The sequence below is a fragment of the Delphinapterus leucas genome, chromosome 11, assembly GCF_059928025.1.
Source record: "Delphinapterus leucas isolate spDelLeu-1000000601 "Yukka" chromosome 11, BTC_Dleu_Yukka2, whole genome shotgun sequence".
Classification (NCBI taxonomy): Eukaryota; Metazoa; Chordata; class Mammalia; order Artiodactyla; family Monodontidae; genus Delphinapterus; species Delphinapterus leucas.
Genome location: NC_143139.1, coordinates 77,326,322 through 77,354,302, shown reverse-complemented (window position 1 = coordinate 77,354,302; position 27,981 = coordinate 77,326,322). Strand labels below are relative to the sequence as shown.

General features: G+C 36.8%; 2 protein-coding genes across 3 annotated transcripts in view; one reads left to right on the top strand and one right to left on the bottom strand.

The window, feature by feature from the left end:
* Nucleotides 1-19: 19 nt before the first annotated feature.
* On the top strand, nucleotides 20-27,445 carry USP44 (ubiquitin specific peptidase 44). The gene is made up of 5 exons (XM_089921145.1): nucleotides 20-12,584; nucleotides 15,785-15,980; nucleotides 18,411-18,519; nucleotides 22,574-22,779; nucleotides 23,622-27,445. Exons 1-5 carry the CDS (start codon nucleotides 11,163-11,165, stop codon nucleotides 23,819-23,821), a joined length of 2,133 nt encoding a protein of 710 aa, XP_089777271.1. The 5' UTR covers nucleotides 20-11,162; the 3' UTR covers nucleotides 23,822-27,445.
* The window catches only part of METAP2 (methionyl aminopeptidase 2), a 30,622-nt gene continuing 29,912 nt past the window's right edge, over nucleotides 27,272-27,981 (bottom strand). For both annotated transcript variants that reach the window (XM_022562372.3, XM_022562371.3), the window contains exon 11: nucleotides 27,272-27,965. In XM_022562372.3, the coding sequence (XP_022418080.1) occupies nucleotides 27,713-27,965 (253 nt within the window). In that variant the 3' untranslated portion in view covers nucleotides 27,272-27,712. The remainder of the gene's footprint in view (nucleotides 27,966-27,981) is intronic.

Genomic DNA, 27,981 nt, shown 5'->3' with positions numbered 1-27,981 from the left:
GGAGGGAGGCGGGGTCAGCCGCGGCGTCACCGCTGACGTAGCCGCCCGACCGGGCCGCCGCCGCCGCCGCTGTTGCTGTAGCCGCGGCACCGGGGAGCGGGGAAGTGGGGCGCGGGAGATGAGCGCTAAGATGGCCGCTCCGGCTCGGGCTGGTGAGTGTGCGTGAGAGGCGCGCGCGGCTGCGGCGGTTGGCGGAGCGAGGCTCCCTGCTGGAGCAGAGATGCGACGGGAGCCCCCAGGGCCGGGAGGCACTTAGCGGCGTTTTCCCGCCGCGCAGGGCGCAGGGGTCCTGAGGGAGGGAGAGGGGGCTGCCGACGGACTGAGGGGAGCGAGCCTAGGGGCGCGTGGAGGAGGAGGTGGCGGCAGCGGCGGCGGGTCCGGCGAATTTAGAATTGGCGCCTCTGGGAAGTTAAGATGGGTCGAGCGATGCCCTGGCCGGTGCCGGCACCTCGTGAGTCCCCAGAGATGCTGCCAGGAGCGGCGTCCCCTGTGGCCAGGGGTACCACGTAGCCACCCTGCGCTCGGCTGGGGGCGGGGGACGAGTTGGGAGAAGGGGCAAAATTTGGGGGACTTGAGGGGCTGCAGAGGGGGAGTTGTGCCCCGACCCGCGTGCCGGACGGAGCTTGGAGGAGATGTAATCGCGAATCTGATCGTGTATCTGATGCGGGCTGGGGCGCTCTGTAGAGCTGACACTGTCGAGATAAAACCGCATCCTCCTCCTGGCTCTGAGTGCCGCCAAGTGATGCGCGAAGCGCCCCTGGGATGCTTTGGAAGGGCGGTTCTAGTCCTCCATTTAGAAGGAATGTCTTGCCTTGCCTCCATTGATCGGGTCCCGGCACTGCCAGCACCTGCTGCCACTTAGAGACACTTGGGATTTTTGAATACCAGCTTTCTAAACCATTCCCGCTGGCCTTCGGGGAAGGAATGCTAATAGGCTAAACTTATTCGGGGGGCATAAAGAAATGTGTCAGCATAGGGAGAAGAAAATGACTGCTCAAGTTTACGAAATAGTAGGACTCGTCCTCTCCCCCACCCCCGCAATAAAAAAGAAAGTGAAACATGGTAATTGTTTCGACTTCAAGTTTGAGCTGTTGTAAATTCTACTGGTAACTGGATAATTTCTTGCAGTTTTAATTTTGGAAGTTAAAAAATAAGCAAGCCTTGAGAGAGCCGCTTTATCCTCAAACCCCCGCTCCCCATTTTTAAGCCTTGTCAGATCCTGCGAGTAACGGGGTTGTGAAATTAGCATAGAAATACGACTTTCAGGCCCTGCACTTGAATTCCTTATTATCTGTTAAGTAGCTGCCTGTGGGGTAAAAGTAGGGGGGTGGTAATGTTGGGCCTGGAATTCCATTTTGAGTTGTCTTTAATACCAGCTTTAGGTATAAACAAGGAAAAAGAATTGGCTGTTCACTGTGATCAAATTAGGAAAGCCAAGCATAAGTTAAGCACATGTTCGTAGAATATTTCATAATCACAGTGAGATTCAGTACTTAGTTGTCTTGAAAGAGATGAACACTTTGTATTCTTGGAACCCTAATCTTTTTAACCTTAATTTAGTGTCTCAGGCCATTTGAAAGAGATTTAATACATTTTGTCTCATTTAGCCTCTCTCCCCCGAACTGCCATTTCTCTAGCTTTTTGTGTCCTAGCCATTAATTTTGCAATGGGTAGCAGATTTTTCATTCCAGTATTTATCATTGTAGACTATTCATATTGAAATTTAGACACATTCTGATATTGAACAGAGAGTTCAATACATATACATGGTAGAAAGTTGAAGTGTTTTGACTGGTTTGATTGTGCATAAGTCTTGTTTTTCGTTGAAAACATTAATGTCCCACATTTTTTTTAAGCTTAAAAAAATGTAAGTGATTGGTGAATCCATGTTTAGTGTAATATACAATGATAAACTTTTTGGAATATTTAAAATGGGAAATCCGTTGAAGATTTGGGTTAAATGTTTGAAGTATATTGTTTCTACCCAATTGTCTTTACCTCCCTTTTTCACATATTTTTTTTCTTGCACTCCAAAAAGAAAGAAATAAGGTATCATATATACCTCTACCAAACTTTTCCTCTACACACTTGAATCTTACTGAGTGTTATAGCATTGGTAGTACATAAGAGGATTTTCTGCTTGTTGGATTGTTTGAAGGCAGAGTCTGATTGTATTTTATTTGTAACCCTAGCACCTGACTTACTGCTTAACATGGAGGAAAAACCTCTGTAAATGTTCGCTCAATTGGGTTTTTGGATCATACAGAAGTACAGGGAAAGGCAACATTTTGGCATCTTGGTAGCAGAAAAAAACATGCTTTGAAGTTTTCTCCCTCCTGGCAATGTTAGCCAGAAGGAACATTGCCAGATTCTAATGGAGTTGTCTAGTTGAGCGAGATTAGAGAGAGGCTGAGAGCATGCGCTTAGGAGTCTAATCAAGATAGGAAATGTATGCCCAATCATTTCCTGAATTCAGTAATGGGGACAGTTTTGCCATTAGGCCCAGCCCAAACAGGTGACAAGTAACTAAAATATAAAAGGATTCTACCAATACTGGCTTCTGACCAAGATTACTATAAGAAGTACAATTGATTTTTCATAGCACTTTCAGACATCATAAACACTTTATTATAAGAAATTCATTTTTAATGGAGTTTTACATGCCATAGAAAACTAATTTATAGTGCAAGAATATACTTGTTAGGCCAAGTCATATATGTACTAGAATAACAGTCTGGCCATTTCCCACAAAGTATTTGAGCTCAATTTACTAGACCCATGGTAGAATGGTCAATCTTTTTATGAATGTTTCCCCTATTGTTATGAAGTTAGCTGCAGTGGGTTGATGTAATGATAAATATTTTGGAACAAAATTGCCTGTGAATGAAATACTTGTAAGCGGTGGTGGGTGAGGAAATCAAATAATCTGGCAGCAGAACTTGCTTTTCCTTAGATGGTCAACTAGATACAATCTCTGTGCCTCAGGAGAGGCATGCTAAGACTTGAAGAAGGCCCAGGGAAAGAGTATCCTTTATTGTTTAATGAGTTTCAAGCAAGATCCGGGTAATTATAGATTCTAGATCTCTAGAGGAAGAAAGAATAACCAGAGCCTTTCTAAGGATAAAGGAAAGGAAATACATCATGATTGACAAGGAGAGGTGCCAAAACACATAATAGGCATAATAGCATACCTAAGACGGAGCAGAGGGAGTTAGAGAGCCCATTGTGTTTATTCATTCAATAATTTGTTCATTCAAAAATATTGAATCCCTTTATATGTACCAGGCACTATGCTTGACCCTTGGCATTTTATAAACATCTCTTAAGAGAACAGGGTACTATGGTGGTTCCATGAAATAAATGGAAAATTGAAAACTGCTTATAAGGAGTGGGTAAGGTTTGCCCTAATTACTGTGGATAGTTATTTTCATTCTTATCCAAATGCATGTAAGGATTGTGGTGGTTAGTAATTCCTAAGGCCTACTTCCTATTGAAATTGCCATTTCCTCCTATCTTTTATCATGGAAAATAACAAATCTTCCTACTTTTAATAGCTTCTAGAGGATCTGTTTAGGTTATTTGGTATTGTTAAAAGAAAAATAAGTTTTGTTACAAAAATTATCTTTGTTAAATAAAGGTTCAACATATGCCATCCCTCTTGGGAAGTCTCGGGAGAATTTTCTTTAATGAGATAAAGATGGTTACTGTGACAATTTTATTTAAATATTCTACTTTATGCCCAGTGGTACATGTTTTTTTCTTCAATAAGTATATAATTTATATAAGTATTTATATTACCCATTTCCTATGAAACAAGAGTTCATATCCCAGTTATGAAATGTTTAAAAAATTGAACTTATTCACCATGTGGTCATTGGTATATAAAAACATTTTAACAAAAGATGTGTGGGAAATGGCTGGTCATAGATAAAAGTAGAAAAGTACATATTGTGCCACAATTTGAAAACTCTTACATGCCATGTTCAGGAGTTTGAATTTATCATGTGGTCTTATAAGAGTTTTAAACAATCCTTTGATAGTTGTAAAAACTGTGCCTATAAGACACACTAGGCATTATATAAAAGGTAAATCTTATATGATGATTATTTGACTAAGTATAAACTATGAAAGAGGGAAGTTTCTTAATAGAGCATGATGATGTTATATTAGTGACTATTCAGATTTTAAAATACTTTCTAGAAATGTATATTAGCCATTTCCCTCATTTTATGTCACTTTTTAAAATAGTAATTTAGTTTGGCTATTTTTGTGTTTGTTTTTCATGGTAACTTCCAGACTTCCATAAAAACATTTTTAATGAGAAAAATCTGAAAACTATGCTACTAATTGCACTGATGAGAAAATCTAAATTACTTTCATATAACTGATCTGTGGTACCTAACCTCTTGTAGTTTCTATGCTTTCTTCTAAGTGTTTTCTAAAGAAACTGAGGTGGAAAGTGAGTGGTCACCTGAGAAAGATCATTATGTTAAAGATAACTAAAAGTTTATAGTGGATTGTTCATTTTCGAAGTAAAAAATTAGTTACCCTTCTAATTTTTCAGTGATTCTTATAGCTTTTAGTAATACTTATATTTGGAGCACAAATATTTATTTAAAGGGTCACTACATGTCATACCAAAATTTAAAATACCCCAATTAGGGTTGGGGAAGTATTTCTCAGTCTGCTTTTGTGTAAGATCTATTTTGGGCATCTGGAAGCACGTAGGATGGGACAAGACACATGGTAGGCTTCGGTTAAGAACAGAGGAAGTAGGATAATGACATCACAAACTATCAGGAAACTGCCTTAGCTGGGCAAAACGGCCACTTGGTTAAGAGGAGGGGACAGTTTTGGTCACTGGTGATCAATGACTTTCTATTCTTAACCACTGATTTAAAAGACACAAAGAAAACTGAAGTGGGCCTGCAGTTAATACTAGTTGACTGTGCCAAGAATTTGGTAGCCTGAAACAGTATGGCTATAGAACCTAGAGGATCTTCATAAAGCCCTTACCTTTTCTTATTAAGGAGATAAAAGATGCTTGAGTAGTCCCTCCCTTACCACAGGGAACCTACCCAGCAGGTAGTTGGCAGAGTAAGGATGTGCACACAGATAAACCCAAGGATTCACATTTGGCACAATTCAAGCCTTTTAGGAAGTTAGGAGGGAAGAAGATTTTCTTAACTAGAAATACTTTATGAAGGAGTTGGGCCTTGGAGGATAGATAAAATTTTTTAAAGGTGGAAGTGAGGGAATGAGGAAGATGAGTTCAGGAAATGAACTGGAGATTATTCCTTTTGTCTGGAGTGCTCATGACAGAGGGGTAATAAGATGAGACGAAGAAGATAGGCTGGAATCTGGAGAATTTTGAAAGCACGACTGTCAAATGTAAAGTATTTTTTTATTGCAGTATTTGAAAAACTGCCGTTTAGTGATTTGTGACCAGCATTTTCTTTTTAAATGAAATAGAATAGGAAATATCAGAATACATTATTTTTATAAGGATTGTTTGTGAAACTTTTGCTCCAGGTATGTGTGTTACATGTATACACACATTTACTGGAACCTGATGTAAAGTTTCTAAAGGAGTCTTAGTCGAAGTTAGAAATCCACTGCTTTACTTGACTATGAGGAACAGAGGATTTTAAGTACAAGCATTAAAGGCTCAAAGCAAACTTGAAGATTAATTTGGCAGGATAGTACTATGAAGGAAAGCGAGAGTCCGGATGATGAGAGACCAGTTTGGAGGTTACTGCTGTGCTTCAGAATGATTTGTCCATAATGAGAATGATAGTTCTGGAAATGGAAAGGAATCAAGACTTGGGGAATGATAACCCTACTATATATGACAAATTGAATGTTCGCATGGAAAAGATGGGAGGGAGGAATCAAAAAAAAAGTGTAAGATTTGTAGCCTGGGTACTTGAATGATAATACAGTATCTTTAATAAGAGAATATTGGAAAAGCTAATTCTGTGAAGGCAAGATGTATAGGTAAGCTGAGTTGAAGTGTGCCTGGCACTGGTTCAGAAGGGCTAGGTCTGAAGATAAAGACTTGGTAGATGGCTATCTACATCTGACCATTGAACCTCTGCTGGTAGAAAGGGTTCATTACAAGAAGAGGTTTGAAGAGCCATTAAAATAGATTCTACAGAGTCCTCACTGTGTGGTAAGTATAAGCAGTTTTGTGCTGTCGAACCGTAACAAGTTAAATATTTTACCTGTAATCTTATTTGATGTTTGTGTGGATATAAACCTTTGACTATAAATACCATATCTAATAAGATCTTACGTTTTATTTCTCTTCTAGTCATTTTAGCTTTCTATTTTATAATTGCTTTAATGGTATGCTAACTCTGTAAAATAATTAGGTTTCAACAAGTCAAATACAATTATTTTGTAAACTTTAGAGATTTGCTGAAGGGAATTGTAAAAATAAAGATGCTTGCTCATTTATATGGCATGAAAAGTTTGAGTAGCTTGAATGGTTTTCTTTGAACAAATTAAAATTTTTATTGTCTTTAAGCAGTGAAGAATGACAGAGCGAAGCTTTCAGAATATTTATAAATCCATCTGTATTTAAAATAAAGATAGCATATCTGGTTTTAAAAAAAGCCATTTCATAGCTGTTAAGTGAAATTTAAAGTGTGAAACTTTTTTTAAATATGAGAAATGATATAGGTAATTTTAATCTTTATATATAGATTTCATTCAAAACATCTTGGCTATTTGTATATTGCTATTATATATAGATACAGGTAATATTTTACCAGAATCTACATGTGGGGGGTACAAAAATATTTTGTTAACTCTCTATAAAATGAATATACTGCCCCAAATCACTTATCCTATCTGCTGGAGCCAAACAGATCTAATATACAGCTTCTCAGCAGTGGATTAGCAAATGAAAAGAAGTGCTCTGAACCCAGTAGAGGAAAATAGGAAGTGTCAAGAAATACTCCCATCCCCCTTTCTTCTCTTCCAAGCTTGTAGATCTTTGTGTGACGAGGCCCCTTTGGGGTACGCTAGTAACTGTCTCCGAGCTGTGGCCAGGCTTTTAGATCTTTGTGTGACCAGGCCCCTTTGGGGTACTCTAGTAACTGTCTCTGAGCTATGGCTCCAGGCAGCAGAGCAAACTGGAGGTCTCTGGTGGCAGCAGCCTGGCTCTCTAGCTCCTTCATTCTTCCCTGCCCTTCGCTTGGTCGTCCACCCCCTACTGGTTTCTTTCATAAATAGACTGAGCAAGTGGGCCCCCTACTCTAAAATATTAATCTCATGATCTGTCATTCCACCATTCTGGTTTCACTTCTTTGGATTTTTAAAAAGATTTTATCTGAAAGATCGCCTTTTAAAATGCAAATACCCCTGGGAGAGGTCTGACCTTAGTCCTCAGCTAACATCTTAATTATCAGTTAGTACCTAAGTTTGCCTTAGTACACATTTGCCTGAGAAGAACCCCTGGCTAAAAGTGATAAAACTAGAGGGAAGCTAGCATTTATAATATTAATATTAATAAATAGTAGTAGTAGTAATACTATTATTATTATTATTATTATTATTGGCAGGTAAGATGTACTAAGGGCCATATTATTAAGTGCCAGGAATTGTTGTAAGTGCTTTACAAATATAAATTTCCCTAATTCCCTCATCAACCCTATTGATGTTATTACTACTGTTATTTTACAGATAAGAAAACTGAGGTATGTGGAACATAAATAATTGTCTATGTCACGTAATAAATGCAGCCGAGTGTTAGACTCAGGCATTTGGATTCCTTAGGTCTGTTGTGCTGTGAGACCTCTTCCCTGCTATATTGCCTCTCCGAGAGATGGCATCTGATCAACATTTCACCCTTTTTACAATTTTGCATCAAATGGAATTATGCTATTTGATTATAGGCCACTTCCTGTTGAAGGTCAGGGGCCTTGCCATCATCTAAATAGATTTTTTAGTAACAACTGTAACAAAATAGGAAAATTCCTTATAACTAAGGGAATGTATTTGCAGGATATAGAGAAGAAGGAAGTAAAGAGACTAGTCTATAATCTAACACTATCTTTCCTATTTAAAACTTATTTTGGGGAATTTAAAAATCTGGATTAATAAAATAATTTGTAGTCCTAGTACCCCGAGATAACCCAAAAATGAATGAATGCATATATATATATACATATACACATACATATATGTGTGTGTGTGTGTGTATATATATATATATTCTTTCTAGGTTTTTTTTCTTTTGAGCCTTATTTTCTGAATGTTCTGCAAGGTGTCAACTCATACCACCTCTTTAAAATTTTAGAATGAAATAATTTGAGTGTAAATAAACAGCATTTCCCACTTCATCTCTACGAGAAGTTGAACTAATAATTATTGTCTATGACTTGCCAGAAACAAATGTTTAACTAAATTATCTCTGTGTTCTTTATATGATCCTTTTTAAGTAAAAGTAGATAGAAGAGAACTCTAGATTCTTCACTTAATCTCCATATTGGGTCAGTTCTTTCAACCAGTGTTTGGTCAGCACTAATCTACCTCTACTCCTGTCTTTGCTACAGCTTTAATTTCCTTGTAATATCTGGAGCAGTAGAGTCTCCTTTAATTACTCATCCCTCCTCTAGATCTGCCGTTCAGATCCCTCTGTAACCTACATATCTGATTGTGTCATTCTCCTTTATAGAATTCTTCAGTGGCTTCTTATTGCTGGTATGCCCTGGAAGCAGGATTTGAGGATGACTGGGGCAGGGAATTCTCCAGGTCCCAAGTAGCAGTTTAAAAGGGGAGTTTGGGATGTATGCTTGTTCCAGATGGCCACATCCCATGACTCTGCTGACTCCACATAATGAGGGCCAGGCAGGGGCCCTCTAACGTGTCAGGTCTGGGCCCTCATTGTCTGGGTCTAAAGGCAGAGTGTGCTGCTGCTGTGTGGACAGTAAACTTTTGGTGGCAGCAAGGATCAAAGCTGGTAGACCATTTAGGAGCCTAATTGCAGTAATCCACTTGATTGTGGCTTGGTCCAGGGTGGTGGCAGTAGAGATAATAAGTAATCAGATTCTAGATATATTTTGAAGGTAGAGCCAAACATTCTTCCTAAAGGATTGATGTGGGGAGAGAGAAAGAGAGGAGACAAGTATGATTCCAAGATTATTAACCTCAGTACCTGGAAGGATTTAGGGTAATGGAGCATATTAATCACTGATGTCTTACTTTTGCCATTAGCAGCTATTGTTGAATGCTAGTTCTAATAAAATACTATATTTGACCAGATTTTGGGCCTCAGGAAATTTTGAGGGAAGAGAAGTGAAGTGTGTGAAGTTGTGAGGGCTGGGGCTGGCAGTCTTAAATCTTTATTCAGCAAACCCTGTATTTAAGAGTTAAGAAATTGGTGGTGGGCAGGAGTATCTCTGATTGCTAGGAGATTTTACAAAAAAGAGGTGGGAAAAACCAAAAATCAACTTTACCTTTGCAGTTTTCTTAGGGCCTTGGGCAGCATCTGCAAGTAACATTGAAATTCATAGTCTTGCTGTCCTAAAAAATGTAAAGCATTGATCATGCTACACACAATGTTGTGAGTGCTCTGTATCTAGGTCCTCAGCTGCAACCTAAAATTTGTGTTCAATTTATGTTAATGAAGAAAATGTTTTGTGATTCCCTACTTTTTAACTAGATTTCGTTTCACTCTTTTTAGGTTCAGGTAGCAGATGTGTTTCTTTAACTGATAAAGGAACAAGTTTCTGGGTCAGAATCACATTTGTTTTATTATGTTAAGTTTCTTTGGTGTGTGGGGTTTTTTGTTTTTGTTTTTTTACGGTATGCGGGCCTCTCACTGTTGTGGCCTCTCCCGTTGCGGAGCACAGGCTCCGGACGCGCAGGCTCAGCGGCCATGGCTCATGGGCCCAGCCGCTCCGCGGCATGTGGGATCCTCCTGGACCGGGGCACGAACCTGTGTCCCGCGCATCGGCAGGCGGACTCTCAACCACTGCGCCACCAGGGAAGCCCTGTGGGTTTGTTTTTTGAAATAAGCTTCTAATTTCAGATAATGCTTAGCCTGCCAGAATGTAGAAGTTCATTATATTGCCACTCACTTCATATTTTTCCTCTTTTTTCTTAATTTGCTTATACATCCTTGCACATTCCTGAGAGTCTATTCAAATACAAAGACAGAATGGGAGAATGCTTTTCTCTTTCCTTAAGGCAAACTGTCAAGTCTATCAAATCAAGAGTCTATCATCGTTACAGAGCCATGAATTAAAGGTCATTATTGATTTACTACTGGAAAGCCAAATTTTAAATGGTAGTTAATTAGAATATTTCGTATTTTTATTTAGTATTATTTAAATAAATAGAATGTAATATTGATTTGTTCACTATAGCTATGTGTAGATATTTATTGTTTCCTGAGCATTTATATATCTCACAAAATATCTGAGCATACTATGTGCCAGATATTTTGTTATCTCAGTCCTTTAATAATTCTGTGAAGGTGGTATGATCTTCCCTGTTTTACAGATGAAGTTTAGAGAAGTTAGAATATTTGATCAAATCAGACATATAAACAGTATGTGGCAGAGGTAGCTTCAAACCTAAGTTCTTCTACTTCAAAACCCATGCTTTTAACTATGATTATATTTTAGTAACTCCACTTAGGGCTCTCAGAATATAGACACTAATGAGATGTATTTGGGTCTTGCCAGTCCCAATTTTTAAGAAAATGAATATTTTTGTAAACTGCCTTCAGACTATTGGATAAAAGGGGATGTGAAAAGGGATTGCTACCCATTCTTTACCAGTAGATGGTGGCATAAAATTAAAAACAAAGTTTTTAAAAGGAACCATCAGAGAAAGTTAGGTGATGTGTGTGTGCTTTCAGAGCAAGGTGGATGAAAGATTAGTGAAGTCTAGAGTAAATGAAAAGTGAGAACTGCCTATGATATTATGACAGGCAGCCCAAGTACTGGGAGCAGAGAGAGCAATTTTATTAAATTATTCCTGGAAAAATAAAATAATTCCTGGAAAAAATACCTTGTGAAAAAGAAAAATATTGGCTTTTTGTTTTTCTTTTATTAAAAATTTACATTGTTCTGCTTAGTTTTCAGATGCTTCAAATGTTATGAACAGAGACTTGTTTGGATTATGTGTTTCTCAGCTAGACTAAATAAATGCTAACAATGGATAAGTGCAAACACATTGGGCAGTTGCGGCTTGCTCAAGACCATTCCATCCTCAACCCTCAGAAATGGCATTGTGTGGACTGCAATACAACTGAGTCTATTTGGGCTTGCCTTAGCTGTTCCCATGTGGCCTGTGGAAGATATATTGAAGAACATGCACTCAGGCACTTTCAAGAAAGCAGTCATCCTGTTGCATTGGAGGTGAACGAGATGTATGTTTTTTGTTACCTTTGTGATGATTATGTTCTTAATGATAATGCAATTGGAGACCTGAAGTTACTACGAAGTACATTAAGTGCAATCAAAAGTCAAAATTATCACTGCACCACTCGTAGTGGAAGGGTTTTACGGTCTGTGGGTACAAGTGATGATTCTTATTTCTTACATGATGGCACCCAATCTCTGCTTCAAAATGAAGATCAAATGTGTACTGCTCTTTGGCACAGGAGAAGGATACTAATGGGTAAAATCTTTCGAACTTGGTTTGAACAGTCACCCACTGGAAGAAGAAGGCAAGAACAATTTCAGGAAAAAATAGCAAAAAGAGAAGTGAAGAAAAGACGGCAAGAATTAGAGTATCAAGTTAAAGCAGAATTGGAAAGTATGCCTCCAAGAAAGAGTTTACGTTTGCAAGGTCTAGCTGAGTCCACCAGAGTAGAAATAGTTCCTGTTCAAGTACCACTGCAAGCCTCAGCATCACCAGCAAAAGATAAAGTAGTATCTACCTCAGAAGATGTAAGACTAAAAGAAGCCAGTGACTCCTCTGTTAAACGAAGACCAATAGTAACTCCTGGTGTAACAGGATTGAGAAATTTGGGAAACACTTGCTATATGAATTCTGTTCTTCAAGTGTTAAGTCATTTACTTATTTTTCGACAATGTTTTTTAAAACTTGATCTGAACCAATGGCTAGCTGTGACAGCTAGTGATAAAACAAGATCATCTTATAAGCATCCTCCAACCACAGATACAGTATATCAAATGAATGAATGCCAAGAAAAAGAAACATGCTCTGTTCGCCCCAGACATCCAAGTTTATCATCAGGACTAAGCGGTGGAGCATCAAAGAGTAGAAAGATGGAACTTATACAGCCAAGGGAGCCAAGTTCACAATACATTTCTCTCTGTCATGAATTGCATACTTTGTTCCAAGTCATGTGGTCTGGAAAGTGGGCCTTGGTCTCACCATTTGCTATGCTACACTCAGTATGGAGACTAATTCCTGCTTTTCGTGGTTATGCCCAACAAGATGCTCAGGAATTTCTTTGTGAGCTTTTGGATAAAATACAACATGAACTAGAGACAACTGGTACCAGGTTACCAGCTCTTATCCCCACTTCTCAAAGGAAACTTATCAAGCAGGTTCTGAATGTTGTAAATAACATCTTTCATGGACAACTTCTTAGTCAGGTATGGATTTTTAAAAATCTTATTTTCATCTTGGGGAATTCATAAAGTGAAGCCTAAAAAATGCATATTCTCTGTATATCGAGTATGTTAGCACTAGTACTGTTGTCAGGTCAAAATTGGTCACTTTTACAATGTATGAAGAAGTCAGCTCACTCTTATAGTTGCTTCCTTCATGAATCATTGGAAGTAGTTTTACATCCATGGTATTAAAACTTTTTGATGGGGAGAGGGAATCAGGAAACAGAGCTTCTTAGGTTAATGATATTGCATTCGTTCTCTGAGGGATTGAGAAGAGTTTAATCCCACAAGGAACAGATTTGAAGATACTTTTTTTGCGATGCGCAGGCCTCTCACTGTTGTGGTCTCTCCCGTTGCGGAGCACAGGCCCCGTACGTGCAGGCTCAGTGGCCATGGCTCACGGGCCCAGCCGCTCCGCGGCATGTGAGATCTTCCTGGACCAGGGCACGAACACGTGTCCCCTGCATCGGCAGGCGGACTCTCAACCACTGTGCCACCAGGGAAGCCCTGAAGATACTTTTGTACTGGGAATGGATTTGGTGTACACTTGAGAAATTTCAGGGACCAAGGAGTAGCCCTGGAGGATTTCCTATAGAACCAAAGGGGGCAAGGTTTGAAAACTTTAACAAGTAGGTAGCAAAATTTTAAGGTAAATAAATGTGATTTCATCTAGAAATATCCTAAATGGTTTTCCTTTATTTTAATTACACCCGCAAAAATTTCCCTTGTGAAAGTCACAAAACCAGAATCTTCCATCTAATTAATGATTCTCTAGAATGAGTGGACTTGTTGGTAGACTATTACTAGACATCGGCTCTCTACTTTTCCAGAGCATAGAGCTTTAAAAAAAGTTTATTCAAAATTGAGTTATTTGTAGTGAAGTGGATGGACCTAGAGTCTGTCATACAGAGTGAAGTAAGTCAATATGCATATGGCTGATTCGCTTTGTTGTGCAACAGAAACTAACACAGTATTGTGAAGTAATTATACTCCAATAAAGATCTATTAAAAAGTTTATTTGCAAGAGGGATGAGATATGGGGATATATGTATATGTATAGCTGATTCACTTTGTTATAAAGAAGAAACTAACACACCATTGTATAGCAATTATACTCCAATAAAGATGTTTAAAAAAAAAGTTTATTTTTTAACTGAGGCAATTAGGCCCCTATACACATGCTTCTGTTTCTCAGTTCAACTTTCATGGTAATGATACCACCTTTTGTTTTTATAGCATACTTTTCTGGAATGTAGTTTAAATATTTCAAATGTATTTCTTAGGGAATATCTATGAAGTTTATTTCCCTTCATATTTCAGAAATGTATAGATTCTACATTGTGTCAATTAGCACATAAGAGTTGTGCTTCTTGTGTTGCATGCAATTTTATTTTTCCACTATCTTTCTCTGCCATTTTTAACTTTTTATGCAAAAGTTAAAATACACAATTATAAAGAAAATAATATATACCGTATAGAAAATCTATATGGTATAGTAAATCTATGCAGAAGAAAAATCATCCCTTAGTACTATAACTCCACATAACCCACACATAAAACTATTAATATTTTGGTATATTTCCATCTAGGTTTTTTTTTTTCTTCTGAATATTTATACATATTTTTCCCACTAATTGTATGGTCATGTTGAATTTACCTGCTTTTTTTCACTTTTTCATTTAATAATGTAAGGATTTTTCATAGTCATCAAAATATTTGATCATTCTTTTCACAACATTTCAGTGTCCATCATATGTATATACCATAATTTATTTAATCATTTCCATATTGTTGACTTGTAAACTGTTTCCAGACATCATTATAATGTCATGATCAATTAATATGGTTTTTCTAATGATTTCCTTAGGACAGAGTCCTAGAAGTAGAATTACTTTGTCAAACATTAGGACTTTTGATACTTGGCTGCAAATTTCTTTCCAGAAAGTTGCCATTTTATATTTTGAATAGTGCAAGAGTGGTTATGTGCTTGTTTTTTCCTTTATGGATGAATTTTGAAACTAATAAAAATTGTTGTGGTAGCATTTTGCTTTCTTCGTTTCAATGTGTAATAAACACTTAGGAAACTGGTCATCTCAGGAGATTCAGAGGTTGGAATGCCCCGCCCCGCCCCACCCCCACACCAAATTCAAGAAACTGTTCTCAAAAGGTCAGACCATGGTCCTAGTGAGTTCCCAAACTAAACACCAGGAGTATTATTTTCTTTGTGTCATTGTGTTAAATCTAAAATCTACATTAAAATTGGCCTCTTTATTTTTTTGTTTGTTCCAGGAATATAGCTTTTATGAAAGAGTTTAGTGATATTTCGTATCATGTGTGGATTTTTAGATCTACAGAGTCTGTCTTCAGTTATGGGCAGTGTTTGTTGGCATTAAATCCTGCTGAATGCTTTACTGAAATTATTATTCTTTCCTTTTCCAGTTACTCTGTTTCCTACATAAGTTGTTAGAAAGGCCTCATATTCTGTATGGTTCCTATATTTTGATGAGGATTTTAATGTAGTGATGTTTGCTTTAAGTGGGAGTATTTATATTATATGTATAATATTTATATTATATGTATATTTATGTTATATGTACTATCCTTTGAAATTATCAGTTGGTAAGGCTTCAAAATATATACTAAATATACCATATATAAAAATATACGATATTTTAAAATCTGTATATAAAAATATACTAGTAGTATTTTACTTGTATCATGGTTAAGAGGTTGTAGGGATTTGGGGAGAGAAAATCAATCAGTGAAAGATGAGGAAGGAAAAGGGGCAAAGAACCTCAAGTCTAATAATCTAAACACATTAAATTAAATTTATATAAATATATATCATATATATTATATATGTATAGACGCACATACACACACACATATATATACACACAATGGGTATATAACTGAGTCCATGGTTTGGTTTTCTACTAAATTCAGACTTGACTAATGCCCTTGGAGCTTTTCGAATGCCTAGTAGTTAAAGCCCATCAATGCATGATGGATTTATGGAAGAAAAAAATTATTCTCTGAAAATAATATAAAACAGATTATTCAGAATTCTGATAGTGCATCTTCAGAAGAAGAGCTAATTTACTGGCAGTGACTTCTAGTGAAAGGAATAAATATTTTGACAGAAGGATTGTAATCTGAGAAACTAATATTTTTATTTGCAGGTTACATGTCTTGCATGTGACAACAAATCAAACACCATAGAACCTTTCTGGGACTTGTCACTGGAATTTCCAGAAAGATACCAATGCAGTGGAAAAGATATTGCTTCCCAGCCATGTCTGGTTACTGAAATGTTGGCCAAATTCACAGAAACCGAAGCTTTAGAAGGAAAAATCTACATATGTGACCAGTGCAATTGTAAGTAGCAGCTGTATATTCTCTTTGCTTTTCTAAGGTTAGCAAAGAGAAACACAAGTGAAGGAAGCTGGAATAAATTCCTTTAGTAGCAGGTACAGAAATAAACTGTTAGTTTATCAAAAGAAACTTGGCTGGATAGTTCTACTTTTTAATTGGCATTTGTGAACTATGTGTTTGTTTTCCCTTATTGATGACATTAAAAATGTTTTGATCCTATAGTAAATTATAGAAAGAATTCATAAAATAAAATTTAAATTTAATATGTGAGGGCAGAATAAAGTAGCAAAGGGGAATAGTAAAAGGTAACCATGTTATTTAGTACTGAGTGAAATGTTTGCTTTATGAGTCTTTTTGCTACATCAAAACATTGATATATAGATAATATGTGTGTGTGTGTGTGTGTGTGTGTGTCTACATACTTATAATAGGAAATAAGACATATAGCTGGACTGCTGCTATGGACTTTGGCTTCATAAAAACAAAAATTTATTCAAAAACCATCTACTGACTGTCTCTTCTATGTTAGTAATTGTTCTAGTTGCTGTGGATAGACGTAAGACACTTTCAAGATGCTCACATACCTAATGGAGGAAACAGACAATTAAGATCTACTATGATAAGCTCTCTGATAGAGGCGAGCATAGGAACCCAGCACTGGGGGATGAAATAGCCATTTCAATTAAAGAAGCATCATCCTCCGGGCAACGGTATACAAAACCACATCGGATCTTCTGTGTCTTTATCCAGTTTCTTTATCTTTGTCGATGTGTACATGGCATTTTAGTGTTTATACTTTATATTTGCAGATATTCTCCTTAAGCTCCATGTCTGAAAAAATGATTCTAGGGCTTTAGATACTAAACTTCTAAGGTAATAAAAAGAAACATTGGCTGTTCCAGCATTGAAAAAATGGCACATCAGTTGATAGTATTCTAGAACAACTTATACTAACATTGTTTTCTGTGTGCTGCCTAATATAAAATCTGTTAATTTATAGGAGCCTAAGATTTATAAGGTTAAAAGAAAATAAACCTTTATCAAATTTGTATAGTGAAGTATTTTTTTTCTTGGACATAAATGTGAATGGTCCTAGGTGCTTCCATCACCAAATCTGGGAGTAGAAAGATATGAATAAATGCAGAATATGGCTTTATAACATGTTTGTGTGTGTCTCCTCGGTCCACCAAATAAGGGCCTAAAAGAGCTGCTTTAATTTAATACATAATGGCGAATGTTTAAAATTATAATTCAAGGAGTTAACATCGTTTGTGTAGCTACACTTGGACCATATATTTCTGGATGACAATCCAAAGGTAGGTCTTTGACATTCAGCAGCAGCCCGATACCTGGATCTCAGGGGCATAGACCTGGAGGAAAGGCTTCTGGTAGCAAGAGGAGATGGGTTAGAGGACAGCCTCATGGTGGACTGATTCTACTTCCTACATGAGAAGCAGCTGCTGCTACGGCTGGAGTCGCAGTTGTACAAGTTGAAGAATAGCTCCTAGACATCAAGAGCAAATTTTGGTAGCCAATGGCCCAGCCAGGACAAGGTCCATAGGTGGACCTCTAGAGAAGCAGGGGGGTAAACAAAAAAGAATCCTCATTTCCACTTGTTTAAGATTTGGTACTAAAATAGCAAGATACTGAGGGAGACCTCAGATGCTGAGCTAGTAAAGGCTTGCTTTCTTGGGCAGTGCTGGGGTGGATCCCCAGGAAGCAGGGATGGGTGTTCTTGGAAGGAAGGCCCCATGCCCCCGGGATCCTGATTAGCTTCAAGAAATGAACTGACCATGAAACGTTTTAATTAGACTCAGAGTATATTAAAGTATGTTTAGGGAGAGTTTTAACTTTTCCTGTTAGTTGGCATGGCCAAATCCATTTAAAAATATTATAGCCCAGTATCATTCTGTTGCCTTATTTTCAGGATTATATTAAATCATGTACAGTATATATGGGGGATTGGTTCCAAGAGCGCCCACTTTTATACCAAAATCTACCGATGCTCAAATTCCGTAGTAGGTCATCTGTATCTGCAGATTTCGCATCAGCGGATTCAACCAACTGCGGATGTAAATTTCGATCCATGGTTGAATCTGTGCATGCGAAACCTGCAGAGGGCCGACTGTACATGTATTGAAAAAAATAATAATCTGCATGTAAGTGGCCCCGTGTAATCCAAGCCTTTATTGTTCAAGAGTCAATGTGCTTATTTGTTTACATGTCTGTATACCTTGACTAGCTCATAAGTTTTGTGTGTTTACATGATTCTAAGTGTCTTGAGGGCAAGGCCGTGCCTTTATCTCTAACACAGTAAAATGCCTGTAATGCAGTAGATGTTTAATTGATAATGCATGTCTGAATTATTTTGAGTTTACCCAGCTTTTCCTTGTATCCTTAAATTTGCATCTCATTCTGTCTTTAATATCACAGCAAAGCGTAGAAAGTTTTCCTCAAAACCAGTTGTACTCACAGAAGCCCACAAACAGCTTATGATTTGCCACCTACCTCAGGTTCTCAGACTACATCTCAAACGATTCAGGTTAGTAGTAGAATAAATTTTAATACTTGGCTAGATGACTTATCTACTTGTTTTTTTTTTTTAAGGGAAAAAAATTATGTCATTGTCTCTAGCCCTAATCACAGACACCATGTTCAGTAACTCTCCTTGATTATCTTCCCTTGCAGAATGTATTGCTGATCAGCAGACCCCTCGCATTTCGGTCTGCTAGTATCATTCTCCTTGTAAGTCCCTGCTTATAGTGTTTAATCTTCAGCATATTTTAGGTATAAAATTTTTAAGATTAAAAAAAATGTTTAAGATTTAAATCTATAACTTGAGAGTATTTGATTTGAGAGTATTCAGCATATTTTAGGCATAAAATTTTTAAAATTTAAATCTATAACTTGAGAGTATTTGACCCAACTGCTTCACGCTTGGAAAATATTTGAACAATGGTATAGCAGTTCACTTCCAAGCAGTTAAAAACAAAAACAAAAAGCTTTAGTTTTCAGAAATATATTTAGATAAATTAGTTGGCAAATCTGTTGGTTAATCAAAGCATATGGATTCATACCTTGTAATAACCATGTTAACTTGAGAGTTTATTTTTCTCTTAAGAAATGAGAAGTTACTTTATGTGCTATGATTTGAAAACTATTGAGATCATGTTTCTTGTACATATTAGTTGTTGCCGGTTTCTTTCTTTTTTAAATTAAAGGAATACATGTTAAAAAAAATTCAAACATTACAGAAGGTACTGTAAAAGCCCAAACTAAAAGTACCTCTTTCTCTCAGTCCCACTTCCCAGAGATAATCACTGTTAATGGAAATAATTGACTAAAGTTATTTAAGCTGTTAAAAGTACAGTCAGCAGATACCATGTGAGTGTTTTTTAATGCCAGATGTTGTTTCATATTCTTTGGGGAATATAAGGTTGGATTCTTTTCTCAACAAGATTATAATCAGGCATGCCCAGAAATAATGGTGAAGTAGAAATACCAAGTATCACAAACTATATACAAAATGATTTATCAGCGCCTTGGAGGAGGGAGTTAGGCAAAATCTAAACATTCCCAAAGCCTCTCTAATGGCATAGAGGACTTTGTATAATTTAAATCTCAGTTCATATTTCATCTCTTTAGAGGACTTCCCTGACCATCCTATTTAAAAGTAGCACCACCCAACCTTCAGTGTCACGTTACCTACCCTATTTTTGCTTCATGGCAAAAACCAGTATCTGCAATAGTTTATTATTTCTCTCCCCACAAACAGAAACTCAGTAATGGCATGGATCTTGTCTTTTTCATTCCTATATTCCAAAGCCTAGAACTGAGTACACAGTAGATGCCCCGAAATATTAAGTGAATGAATGGGGTGTATACAGGAGGAGGACTTTAGCCTGAGAGCAACCTGAACAAAGGTATGAAGGAAGGAAAGGGTATATAACAAAAGTTTAGTGAAAAGTCTGGTGAGACCTGCCATGGTGTGTAAAATCAAGTGGAATGAAAACAGGAAGATTGTTAGGAGGTGAATATTGTTCAGGGGGCCAGGTAGCATGGAGAGGTGAGAACATATAAGATTCCATAAAGACAGCATTGAAAGGACTTAAATTTATGGTACTTAAATTGGTACTTAATTGGCTACTATAAATCGTTGAAGAACCTCCTGTTCTTCATAATTGACTCTTTAATCTGCCATTTAAAGCTCACCTTAATTTAAACCTATTTGACCCCCTTCCATCTTCTGCCCAAAACATTTTTGACGCTTCATGCCATATTTCTGATTCAGAGACCATTTTTATGCAGCCATTACCACCACATTTATCTCTTTCCTTTCTCTTCATCTATTCAAAAAGTACTATTGTATTTGCCAGTGTATATACATAGGGTATATACATAGGGTATATAAGATAAAAGGGAGAATGGGATTGGGGAGGGGCGCCCAAGAGCTTTTAAGAAGCATAAGAAACAACATTTCTAATACCTTAGAAGCTCCGATGTGTGTGCCTCCTAGTCCTATTCCTGCTCCCTCTCAGAAGTAAACCATTATGAATTCTGGATATACTGTTATCTTTTTCTTTATCATTTTACTGTATTTTTATCAGCAGAAAATAATGGGTACCCATCTATTGATAGAAATGAATATTTTTTTTCTTTAATTTTTATTTTATATTGGAGTATAGTTGATTTACAATGTTGTGCTAGTTTTAGGTGTACAGCAAAGTGATTCAGTTATACATATACATATATCTATTGTTTTTCAGATTCTTTTCCCACATAGGTTATTACAGAGTATTGAGTAGAGTTCCCTGTGCTATATAGTAGGTCCTTGTTGATTATCTATTTTATATATAGTGGTGTGTATAGGTTAATCCCAACCTCCTAATTTCTCCCTCCCCCGTATCTTTCCCCTTTGGTAACAATAAATTTGTTTTCAAAGTCTGTGAGTCTGTTTCTGTTTTGTAAATAAGTTCATTTGTATCATTTTAGATTCCACATGTAAGTGATGTCATATGATTTTTGTCTTTCTCTGACTTCACTTAGTATGATGATCTCTAGGTCCATCCATGTTGCTGCAAATGGCAGAAATGAATATTTTCTAATTAGATAACTTTTTAGCATAATTAAATAATTTAAGGTTTGAATTTTATGGTAAAATAAAAGGGAGATAAGTGAGAATGACAGGAACTTAGGTTAAGCAAGTCCCATTATTTTCCATGCTTCGTCTTCCATCTTTACTAAGATTAAAGGTACACTGGATACAGGATTTTTTTATACATTTAATAGGGAAAGATTGGGATATGACTTCTAGTCCAGCAGATGACATAATTTGCAAGTCTCAGCTTTAGTTCCATACCACATTTTACATCATACTAATAAGCATTTTCACATTTTTTTCCTTCATAAAACCTGTCTATATGCCCCTCTCCCTTCTCTACCTCCTGCTGTCTTAACCTCATGTTTTAACACTTTTTTAAAACATTTATTTATTTTTGGCTGCATTGGGTCTTTGTTGCTGCGCACAGGCTTTCTCTAGTTGCGGCGAGAGGGGACTACTCTTCATTGCGGTGCGCGGGCTTCTCATTGTGGTGGCTTCTCTTGTTGCGGAGCACGGGCTCTAGGTGCGCGGGCTTCAGTAGTTGTGGCACATGGGCTCAGTAGTTGTGGTTTGCGGGCTCTAGAGCGCAGGCTCAGTAGTTGTGGCACATGGGCTTAGATGCTCTGCAGCATGTGGGATCTGCCCTGATCAGGGCTCAAACCCGTGTCCCCTGCATTGGCAGGCAGATTCTTAACCCCTGCGCCACCAGGGAAGCCCCAATACTTTAATACTACATTTTCATCTGTCTCTCTTTTGTCTCTGCACCATACCACCCCAAGTTGGATTATAATCTCTTGAAAGAACTAACATATATTACATTATTTTTCTCCTGTAGCACCAATTCATACTATGCATAAGATGAAAACATTGCTTTACATGCATAGACCCCGTACTGGGAAGCATGACCAACAGACTGAGAAACTGACAGTATAGGGACATTATTTGAGTTTTGTCACTAACAGGTGTTATACTGATTTACACACAGGGAAGAGTCACAGTTTCTATTTTTTTAGTATGAAGAGCTCTGAAATGTTCTGAGGAATTAGAGGTGCCCTGTTTTTTTTCTTCTCCACCCCTGGCCAAGAAAGGTCCAGGTTATGTCTCCCAGGAACAAACTCTAGGTTCTGGAACATCCTCCTCAAAGTATGGACAAGACAGTAAGAATTAAAAACCCTTTGGTGTGTTGAATTTCTCTCTTCAAAGGGGGAAAATGCCATAGTGCCATATTTTTCTGAAAGTTAATTTTCTTCCTATACTGTCATCTAACTACAGAAGCCAAATAATTTATTTTACAACCTGACTGTACCTGTTTGGTAAATAAGCCTACATTCCTCTATTTATAGCCAACTTTAGCATTGAAAGGATTTTCTATTTACACTATTTATTATATATGATTGTACTCTACGCTGAGGCCTTCTATTATTATGAGTTTGGACCTAGTACGTGGTTATTTTCCCTTGATTTTGTTGATAATTTTACCCTGATTTGTTCGTAGGTGGTCAGGACATAATAACCGAGAGAAGATTGGTGTTCATGTTGGCTTTGAAGAAATCTTAAACATGGAGCCCTATTGCTGCAGGGAATCCCTGAAATCCCTCAGACCAGAATGTTTTATCTATGATTTATCTGCTGTAGTAATGCACCACGGGAAAGGATTTGGCTCAGGACACTACACTGCCTACTGTTATAATTCCGAAGGAGGTAGAGACGAGAAAAAGTATTTTATCTTGGGTTAGACTTTTGGAAGCCAGAGTTCAGGCTTTCAGGGTTTCTAAACTGACCACTAAGTAATCTTAAGCAAAGCCACTTGACTTCTGTTTTCTTTCAAGAAGAATGCTTCTGCAGTATTGTTCATAAAAAACAGGGGGTTTTGTGCAGAAAATGGGATATTTTATGCAGGATTGTGGTAGTTTTGACTTCTAAGAGCTGAAGGGATAAAATAGTAAGGATGGTCTCAGTAATTAAAGGTCAGAGAGTGCTAAAGGCACACTTCCAAGAGTAGATCCTCTGTTTTAACTGGTTTAATTCAGTTACTTTCGTTAAAGAACAAAGCATCTAACGAACTGGCAGATCACAGATATTTGGAACAAACTTTGAGTTCAAGTTCTAACATATAAAACTTTTACTTACTGCCTCCATGAACCTTAGAAAAAAGAGGTATGGACAAAAGGCCCCAAATAACCCATGAAGGCAATTAATTTAACACTACCATGAGTTGTACACTATTTGCTTTACAGTATAATTATCAGCAAAGCATGAACTGGTAAGATTATACCAGGAATTAAAGCTAGTGTCAAGTGAACCAATCGGTCAGATTCTGTAACTTCAAATTACTTCTAGGATAAAGGTAGATAATTCCAGAGTAACATACTGCCCAAGCTGTATTTCTAATTTAAAGAAATAAATTGGCTAGACTATTATTTTCCCTTTGAAAAAAGCTTAGCTCTCACTGAAACTGTCTTTAAATCCATGTTTTCATTTATACTAGAAACTTCTAAAGTTCCTTTGTAAACATTAAGATGTATTTCTGTGCTTCACTCTAGGGTTCTGGGTACACTGCAATGATTCCAAGCTAAGCATGTGCACTATGGATGAAGTATGCAAGGCCCAAGCTTATATCTTGTTTTATACCCAGCGAGTTACTGAGAATGGACATTCTAAACTCTTGCCTCCAGAACTCCTGTCTGGTAGCCAACATCCCAATGAAGAAGCTGATGCCTCTTCTAATGAAATCCTTAGCTGATCCAAAGACAGTGGGGCTTTCTTCTTGTGATTTGTATATATACTTTTTAAAAGGGCTGACTTAATTTTGAGCTTCATTGTTTTTATTTTTACTTACTAATCAGTGCACACTATGTTTACATATTTTGTATCTAACTACAACAAATCTTTTTTACAGAGGAAGTTAGCATAAGTATATGTGTATCAATGTCAGCAGGTAACTAAACGTTTTCCAAGTACTTGGGAGTTTTAAACTTTTAGTGTTTACCTCAGACTGGTGTTACCTCTTTTATATTTCGATGTCTTAATTGGCTCAGATCATGAATTTGTGCAATCTTCTACTGAAGAAGTTCAGGTGGCATCATTTTATACATTTCTTATTTATCTTTTATAGCTATTTTCTATACAAATTCTTATCAGACAGAATATTAGACTTTTTTCACTAATAGTCTTACCAAAAAAAAAAAAAAAGGCATTTCTTTCAGATTTGTATACTGAAGTCACCTTTGCCCTCTAAAGGGAGTTAAACTACTACAAAGTGAAATATCAAGGTATCACTTAAATACTCACTGATCACACTCATTAATATTCCTGAGGCTTTGTGTGTTACAGGGCTCAGAACAGACACTATTTTGGTTATTGGAACTTCCTTTTTTCAAAAATTTATTAAGTTTTAATAATTGTTCTTTATTTGGCATAGTCAAACTGTATACAAATGAAGATGACAGCTTTATAAATAGCATGTTTAAATGACTTCAGTACTATGGACATGAAAACAATGCTGGCCGAGATTTATAATGATTGTCTGGCAGTAAATAGGTTTGTCCAGATTCTAATAAAGCAGTCATAAAAAAACTGAATGTAGCAAACAGTATATTATGATATAATACAAGTACAGTTCAACTTGGATATGAGTTCATTTTATATATTTAACATTAGATCTCTTAAAGCTTTGTACTATATTGTATCTTGAAATTTTTAGTTTAAAGGGATAAAAATAAGTCGAGGAGAAAAAATTGCATAGGACACACAAGATATTGGCATCTGGGCAAAATATTCAGTATCTCATTTTTCTAAATAACTAAAGCCTGGATTAAGTTACTCTTGCTAGGATTATGTGAATACTAAGAGCCTCTTAGATATTCAAACACTGGGCCCTGACTTTTTTAAAATTAAAAAAAATTAACTTGCATTTTATTAAAAATATAGTATGTAATACTCTTTGCTCTTCCCTAACAACCTTATTAGATCTCTTTAAAGTCCTACAGCTGCTAATTTAATTTTATTCAGAAAGATGAGAATCCATTAACCTCTATAGAAGAGCTATGTAATATCTTAGCTAAGTGTTAACCACTGGAAGATGATTTATCTTTTTTCTCAAGTGGGTTTTGCTTGCAGGTTGAAATCATTTCAGGCAGCTGATCGTGAAGTGCAATGAGAATTTATCACTGAACAAATCATTCATGCCAAAACTACAGCTCGAGTATTAAATGGCTAAGGTTTAAAATCATTCATCTATTAAATACCTATGCAAGTTGTTACCTCAACTGTTAACATTATTATACCTCATTAAAGATTTACTGTGGTCAAGATACCTGAGTCTAGCGTTTCTTAATGTCAAGGATTACTTTATACTTAAACTGCTACACCTTTTAGTACCTAATTTTAGTGGAACAGTTAAAAACAGCTCTGGAAGCTATGTTGTTTACAATGGTATAGTTGCTTGTTTCAGTATTACTTCAATGTAAATACATACGAGAAAGTAGTAAGTGACTTAGCCCTTTACTTTTTAAATCCTTAAAACTAAAACCTATGGGGGAGGCTCTGTGTTTCTGAAGTCGAGGAAGGCGGTACATGGGAACTCTGTACTTTATGCTCAGTTTTGCTACAAACCTAAAACTGATCTAAAAAAATGAAGGCTATTAAAATAAAACTAAAACCTAGTCAATGAACAGAAACTTATATTTCTTACAGTACATCTCATTGTGGACTTACACATTCTGCTAAGTGGATCTAACAAAAAACAACGTGTTTTGGTTGTAAAATAATTTACTAAAGGCACTATTGTTAAACATCAAGCTAATAATTTGTTACCAATAAGGTACATCATTGTAAACATGACAAAATGATTTCAAGAGATACATGGCTAGTAGGTGAACAATACAATTTTTAAGTAACAGCTTTCCTATTTACAAGATCATATCCCTTGCCATCCCGGGGCATGCAGTGATGCCACTGCTCCCAAATTGGGAAGGGAGCTTCAAGCTTAAAATTGGTTTGAGATCACTACTGCTAAAGAGGTTTTACAAAGCTACAAATTCTTGACTCAATTCGAAAGTTCTTGGGTTTAGAAATCAAGATACTTTACACCTCCCACCAAAGCACATCAGAAAGGTATGGACTCAAAACCCCAAAAGAGCTAGCTGGAGGGCACAAGCCCTGTAACATGTCCAGGCGTGAACTGGTGAGCTCTGCCACTTGCACATCATCAGAGTAAATGGAGAGATTATTCAAAGGTAGCTATTGAACATTAGCACCATAATAAACATGGCTCATATAGCTAAAAACTATACTGTTTATCCCACAAGTTAACATTTATAGCTCTAATCTGAAAGAGCAACTTTTTAATGTATAATAAATGATTTAGTACAGAAGTCAGGTTTCTTAGGAGAAAAATGTTAAACAAAATACAAACTAAACAGCATCCCAGAGGCAATCTTATTGTGCTAAAGCATATACAAATTAAGGCTTTACCCTGGTACATAACAATTTTGAAATTACGTGGGAACATTCCCAACGAATCATTTACACGGAATTCAAGCAATCTGCTCAAGAACTGTGGGGCTCAGTTCAAACAAGTATTAGGCATCTCACATTTAACTTCTGCACTTAGCTGCTATGAGCATCATTATAACCTCACTTCCTGAAATACCGCCCATGATGTTATGAATTCAAGCCAGTACAGGGGCAGGGTGTTAAGAGAATTTGGTTCACTAATGAAAAAGCCTAAAAATTAACTAGAACAAGATCCAAACATGGGAAGTACTCCTGTTTTTCTTTATTTGTGTGGTTTTAAGCGCCCTTTTCACTTACTAAGCTGAATACATTTCTCAATAAATAACTACCACTGGACAAAGGATCTAAAGGTTGAGATTTTAGTAAATCAAGGTTTTAAGTTGGTACAATGTTCCTACTAATATGTTTTAAGTAGATCTTTCCAATGTCAGGAGAAAAATGAGAGACGAGGACTAATATGGTCCTAAAAAGAAAATAAAGGTAAAATATGCCTAAAGCTGTATATTAATTTATGAAGATTCTCCTCCCACTTTATGCATCTATAGATCTTGTTTTAGCCACTACGTCAGAAGAAAAGTTTCAGTGTGGAGGTCTACAATCCAGATAAAAGGCTCTACATTTTCCTACATTAAGCTAAACTATTTCCTGTACAGAATTATAACCACAGACATTGAAATATAGCTCTCAGATCTGAAAATGTCTTTATTTTTTAGAAAATGGATTCCAGGAAGGTTAAAAAGCAATACCAGAGGGTATAGGTGCAGAACTAGATGTGGTCATTCAAAGCATTCAATTAAGAATATGGCAATATAAATATCTGAAAAGCATCTCTTAGGTGTTTGAAACAAAATGTATTAGGTCATTCCTAATTAATTGGAGCTTTATAGCATTTCCTAGACAGAAGGAAAACAGTTAACATTTCAAAGTCCTGAAAGCTTTTTCCTTGGTTAATTACATTAAATGGTTTGCCTTTGATCAAATTCCTTCCTTTTTAAACATGGATAAAAGTATTACATAGGTCCACTGTTAAAGACAACAGGTTGCAAATTAATTCTGGTATAATGTATTCCAACAAAGCTTAGAAAATAAAAGGTATTGCGGTGGCTCTGGACTAAGTTTAATAGTCATCTCCTCTGCTGACAACTTCTTTACATGTTGGACGCAAAAGTATGGTATGTTCAAACTGCGCTGTATATGATCCTTTAATGTCACATAATGGTGGATATGGATCTACAATACCCAAGTCACACAGATTCTTCAGAGCCATCAAGTATTTACTTTCTCCCAAACGATCCAGCCATCTGCGGCAGAAGGCAAGGGTGCCAAAGTTTTCATTGATGACATTTAACAAGTGTTTTGTTCTTGGAAGCCTAAGACAAGAAAATC